Source organism: Octopus bimaculoides, chromosome 14 (genome assembly GCF_001194135.2).
Source record: "Octopus bimaculoides isolate UCB-OBI-ISO-001 chromosome 14, ASM119413v2, whole genome shotgun sequence".
NCBI lineage: Eukaryota > Metazoa > Mollusca > Cephalopoda > Octopoda > Octopodidae > Octopus > Octopus bimaculoides.
Window position 1 is genome coordinate 54,151,300 of NC_068994.1, and position 5,523 is coordinate 54,156,822.

The window sequence follows — 5,523 nt, forward strand, 5'->3', positions numbered from 1 at the left end:
ATATATATATATATATATATATATATACACATGCTTATGCACTTATGTCACCAAATGTACATATAGATATATGTGCATATATACATAAAGTGGTATATACAAGGAGATATATTAGAAAGGGTATATCGAATATATAGAGGGTGTTTGAAAGGAAGGGAAAAAAAAGGGGGACATAGAAAGAGTGTATATACAGTCATGTGGAAGAGATGTTTGTTCTTAGTTCTATGAGAAATACAAGGGAGAGAAACATGAAAGAAATGAGAGGATGAGGCTGTAAAGGAAGAATTAGTGAAGGAGATGAAAGGCAAAGAGAAGAAAATATATGAAATAATGGAGATGTGAAGTTGGAAAGTGGCCATGCTTGACATGCTAAAATGAGTAAGTGAAAGAGGTATTAGAGGGAATCACATATAAACTGATTTTGTTGGTAGTAAATACACAGGGGCATTGAGCTTAACAGAACCTGTGAAATGGACTCTTTTGAATGTTCAGAAGGGGCCTTAAAAGTAGCAGCTGTAATGTGAGTGATGTAATTAGCAATGGAAATAAACAGTCCAAATGCAGGTAGCCAGAACAGGATAGGAGGAAATCTGGGAAGCCATCAGATCTGCTGCCAACAAAAGGGATTCTCCATTTGAGTGAGAAATGGAGTGTATGGTTCTTGTGTGCAAAGAACGTGATGTTATACGATTGGGAAACATGTGCATTGAATGTAGAAGATTCTACAGCATCACCAACTCCTCAGCCACCACTTTCACCACCATCACCCTGACCATGTGAAAAACAATTTTTTTTCACCTTCTTCTTCTTCCACCAATACCACCACCATCAATGCCATGTTATTCCAACCCATCTGTCCTCCCATGACTACCACACAGTAGTAACAATTTTATTCTTATTACCATCATTTCATGTTACCCATGAGGGTGGCAATCTAACCAGTGCGTGTCCATTCATGTCTTTTGGCCATCATTTCTATATAATCAAGACGTGAAGTTTTTGATGAGTGAATCAAAACTGTATAGACCTATAAGGTCACATACTTCTGAGCTGTCAAATACACCCATACTAAAACCAAGGCACTCTTTGTCCCTAGCATTAAAATGTCACTAGGGCCAAATAAAAAAGAAAAAAAAGAAAAAGAAAACAAAAAAAACTCAACATACTGATGTAGTAAGGTTTGAACCAGCAGCCACATGGTCCTTATTCCAGCTTCTTAACCTCAAAACTAATCGTGTTTATTTACTGAAAATATTGCTTAAAAGGTGAATGACTTACTCAAGAAGTGGCTTCATGACTTTGTTTTTGAGAAATTTCTCGTCATAAAATGGTCGGCAAACTTTAGTTATCTGGATGATGATTTGGTCCTTGCTGGTTAAAAAGTCCAGATACTGCAACAACAACAGAAAGAAGAAGAAAACAACTTAAAAGATGAAAGCAGAAAATAGGGAGGAAAATCATAATGTAAAATTTTGCCACAAGGGCAACATTTGGGGTAGGGGTGGGGATAAGTCAATTACATCGACCCCAGTATTCAACTGGTATTTATTTTATCGACCCTGAAAGGATGAAAGGCAAAGTTCGGCAAAAGAGACCGATAGAATAAGTACTAGGCTTACAAAGAATGAAACCTACTCCATTATCATTATCACTTGGTCCTCTCTCATCTCTCCTTCACACATCCATTGGACATTACTCCTTCCTTCATCTCCGTCTCTACCCCCACCCCAACACTCTTCCTTCTGTTATTCTCTCCTCTCCATTAAGATATTCTTACAATAAATCTGTTCTTTTTCCTCTCGAGGTGTTCTATTTTGCTTTGCAAGTTACAAAGTAACCCCCGCTCCAAAAGAAAAATGGTGGAACCACAAAAAAGTACCCTATACACTCTAAGTGCTTAATAATCAATTTAAACAGTAACAACATTGGGCTTGAGAGGGCTCTTTAGTCTTGCTGATGGCAAGGCAACCTTTGTAGTGCTGGTGCTATGAGAAAAGCACCCAGTACACTCTATAAAGGGATTGATGTTAGAAAGGGCTTCCTTCTGTAGAAACCATGCCAAAAACTTGAAACTTTGAAGGAAGACATGGTTCTCCAACCCATGACACCAGCGTAGCCATGTCATCATGGAAATCAGACATAAAATGGTGATGATGACAACAATGATGGTGGTGGTGGTGGTGATGACGATGCTGATGATAATGAAAGCAGTGGTGATGATGATGAGGATGATGATGGTGATGATGATGACATGGTATTGGTGATGACGACAATGAAAACAATGATGTTATCGATGATGATGATGATGATGATGATGATGGTAATGATGATGATGATGAAGATGATGATTTAATCAATTTAAGCTACCATGTCAAGTTTGACATGAAAGCCATGATAGACTAAAAAAAAAAACATCATAGAAGAAATAAAGAAAAAAACCCCCAAAAATAACCTCCAAGACTTGGAAGATTTTATTTATGGTCGGTGAATCTTTGAGAATGAATTATTCCTCCTTCAGCTTTGGTAACCATTTGAAGACCAACTTCAAAATGTCATCTCCCGGATTGATAGCTTTTGCATTGGAGCAAATTCTATCATAAAGTTCTTGGATAGTCTCTCCAAGAACATAAAAGTCATTCCATAAAAACTTGTTCGTGATGGCAAACAGTTTGAAGGAATATGGTCCATTTGTGGCCAACAGAATCTCCATTTATTAACATTGTCCAATATCTGACATGTTTTATACTTTGTGAAATCAAGTTGAGGTATTGGAGGATTAAAGTTTAATAGATTAGCTGTTAGTATAATCCAATATTTTTTCTGCCCATCATTATCATCATGATAATCATCATCCTCATCCTCATCATCATTGTTTTCATCGCCATCATTGTCATCATCATTGTCGTCGTCATCGTCACCACCGCCATCATCATCACTGTCATCATCATCATCGTCATCATTGTCATTGACATCATCATCATCAGCATCATTCTCGTCATCATCAACATCATCATCATTGTCGGCTTCATCATCTTTGTCGTCATCACCATCATTATAATCATCATCATCACCTAGTTTCCCAGGCAGATTTTCTGTGGCCAGATGGCCTTCCTCTCACCACCACTCACCTGTTCCCAAGCAAGGTTGATATTTCCTTCAGACTCTTAGTATTTATTGTTCCTGCACATCTGCCACACACAAAGGTGACCTTATCCTTTAATCTTCCCATGATTCCATTGCATCTCTTATGTGTCAATTATCTTACATTTGGTGCAGTGAATGGAATTACACCCCACTCCTTTCCTACAAATTGAGTAGAACCATTTACCTGACAGAATTAGAGTCTTATTTGGTTTCTTGATAATAGCATCTTTAGTCTTAGCTAGGCTAACTTTAAGGCTCTTTGATTCCAGGTTTTGCTTCCATGCCTGGAATTTCTTCTCCAATTCTGCTACAGATTCTGCAATAAGAGCAAGGTCATCAGTGTATAGTAATTCTGATGGGCATCCAGCTTTGAATTCCTCTGTTATGGCCTGGAGTACTATGGTGAATAGGAGCGGACTAAGTAAAGAGCTCTGGTGAACCCCTACTTGTACACTAAATCCATAACACACACACACACACACACACACACAAATGCATATGTATATACGTCAAAGAAGACAGACCTTGATGCAGCCCTGCAGCTCAACGGTTCCTAGTCAAACAATTGGGCCCATACCAATATAGAAAGCAGATGTTAGTTGATGATGATGATGATGATGGTGCATATATGTGTGAGTGTGTATTCATATATACATATATATATATATATATATATATATATATATATATAAAATTAAATACACAGCCAAAAGAGCTACTAATAGTTTCATGCTATTGATACATACATGTATAAATATATATATAGTACATAAACATACAAACATAAAAACATATATATATACACACATACACACATACATATATACATATTTACATCGTCAGCCAATAAAAATAGAACAAAAAAAAAAGACAAGCAAAAACAAAAAAAAGCAACAACAGAGAATGTTGTTTCCAGAAAGGATGTTATATTCATTTCCTGGGGAGAGGAAATATTGGTCAACCAATACTGGCGTTAGATTATTCAGACAGACAGAAAACTAATTTCCTCTCGACAAATGATTGGTTTCGGCTTTTCCAGTCACATGACAGTATTCAAAGCTTCCCAAATTTGTTGTTGTTATTGTACAGGAAAGTGGAACCATTTATAGAGAATGTCTGACTTTCATTTCATAGAGATTCTATGGTGTCACATGCTGGAATAATATAAACATATTTAACATTTCTGTGCTGTTTTTGTTTGCATTTTTGCCTCGTTTGAAGCAAGTGATTGTGTAGTATGAAGTCTGCTTTTCAACCAAATGGTTCTAGGTTCAGTCCTGTCCTACTGCATTGATACCTTGGGCAAGTGTTTCTACTATAGACTTGGGTCGACATAAGCCCTGTGAGTGGATTAAGTAAACAGAAACTAAAAGAAAGTACCGGGGTCGATTCATTCAGCTAAAAATTCTTCAAGGCATTGCTCCAGCATGGCCATAGTCTAATGACTTAAAAACGTAGAAGAGAAAAGATGAAGTCCACTGAAATATTTTTTCCTCAATGAGTTGCAAATACTCCCTTGTACTGCAACATATAAAGCAAACGAAAGGAAATAGTTGTGGGACGTTACCTTGCTGACATGGATTGGGTCTAAAGTGTCCAATATTTCCAGAAAGAAGTCCAGCGTAAATTGCTTCAGTTTGAAAATGTAGATATAGGTGAGAACTGAAAAGATGGAGAGAAATATTGGTAGATATTTGAAAGAGATGCTGATGGGAGGGGGAAGAGATGCTGATAAAGAAAAGAGAGGAAGATCTATTGTTGTAAGATATTGGGGAGAGTTTGCCAAAATAACTAAAGAAAAAAACAAAACAAAAGATGTAAATGAAAAGTAAAAGAAATAAGTGTGATGTAAATGTGTGTGTGTGGTTGAAAAAAATGGTGGCCAAAATACTGGAGAGTCCAGGTGTAAATGAGAACCAGTAGAAAATAGATGTAGATGTTGGCTGAAATTGGAAAGAAAAATCACATATACATATATATGTATATATGTGTGTGTGTGTATATGTTTGTGTGTGTATATGTTTGTGTGTCTGTGTTTGTCCCCCCCACCAACAACGCTTGACAACCGATGCTGGTGTGTTTACATCCCGGTAACTTAGCGTTTCGGCAAAAGAGACCGACAGAATAAGTACTAGGCTTACAACGAATAAGTCCTGGGGTCAATTTGCTCGACTAAAGGTGGTGCTCCAGCATGGCCACAGTCAAATGACTGAAACAAGTAAAAGAGTAAAAGAGTAACTGTTAAAGTAGTTATACATTTGGGATGGGGGGGGGGCATGACATTGAATTTTCTTTCTATTTTTTTTTTCTTTGAGAAATGTAAAAAAGTGATCTTACTTATAAAAGTATTTTCTTCAATTTGGCTTAATTGAAAGCTGT

At 36.9% G+C, this 5,523-nt stretch overlaps 1 protein-coding gene across 1 annotated transcript in view; it reads right to left on the minus strand.

The window, feature by feature from the left end:
- The window catches only part of LOC106867705 (cilia- and flagella-associated protein 99), a 49,367-nt gene that overhangs the window by 41,177 nt on the left and 2,667 nt on the right, over nt 1-5,523 (minus strand). Inside the window, exons 3-5 of the mRNA XM_052972608.1 lie at nt 5,482-5,519; nt 4,712-4,806; nt 1,279-1,391 (exon numbers count right to left, since the gene is read on the minus strand). Coding sequence (XP_052828568.1) covers nt 1,279-1,391; nt 4,712-4,806; nt 5,482-5,519 — 246 coding nt within the window. The remainder of the gene's footprint in view (nt 1-1,278; nt 1,392-4,711; nt 4,807-5,481; nt 5,520-5,523) is intronic.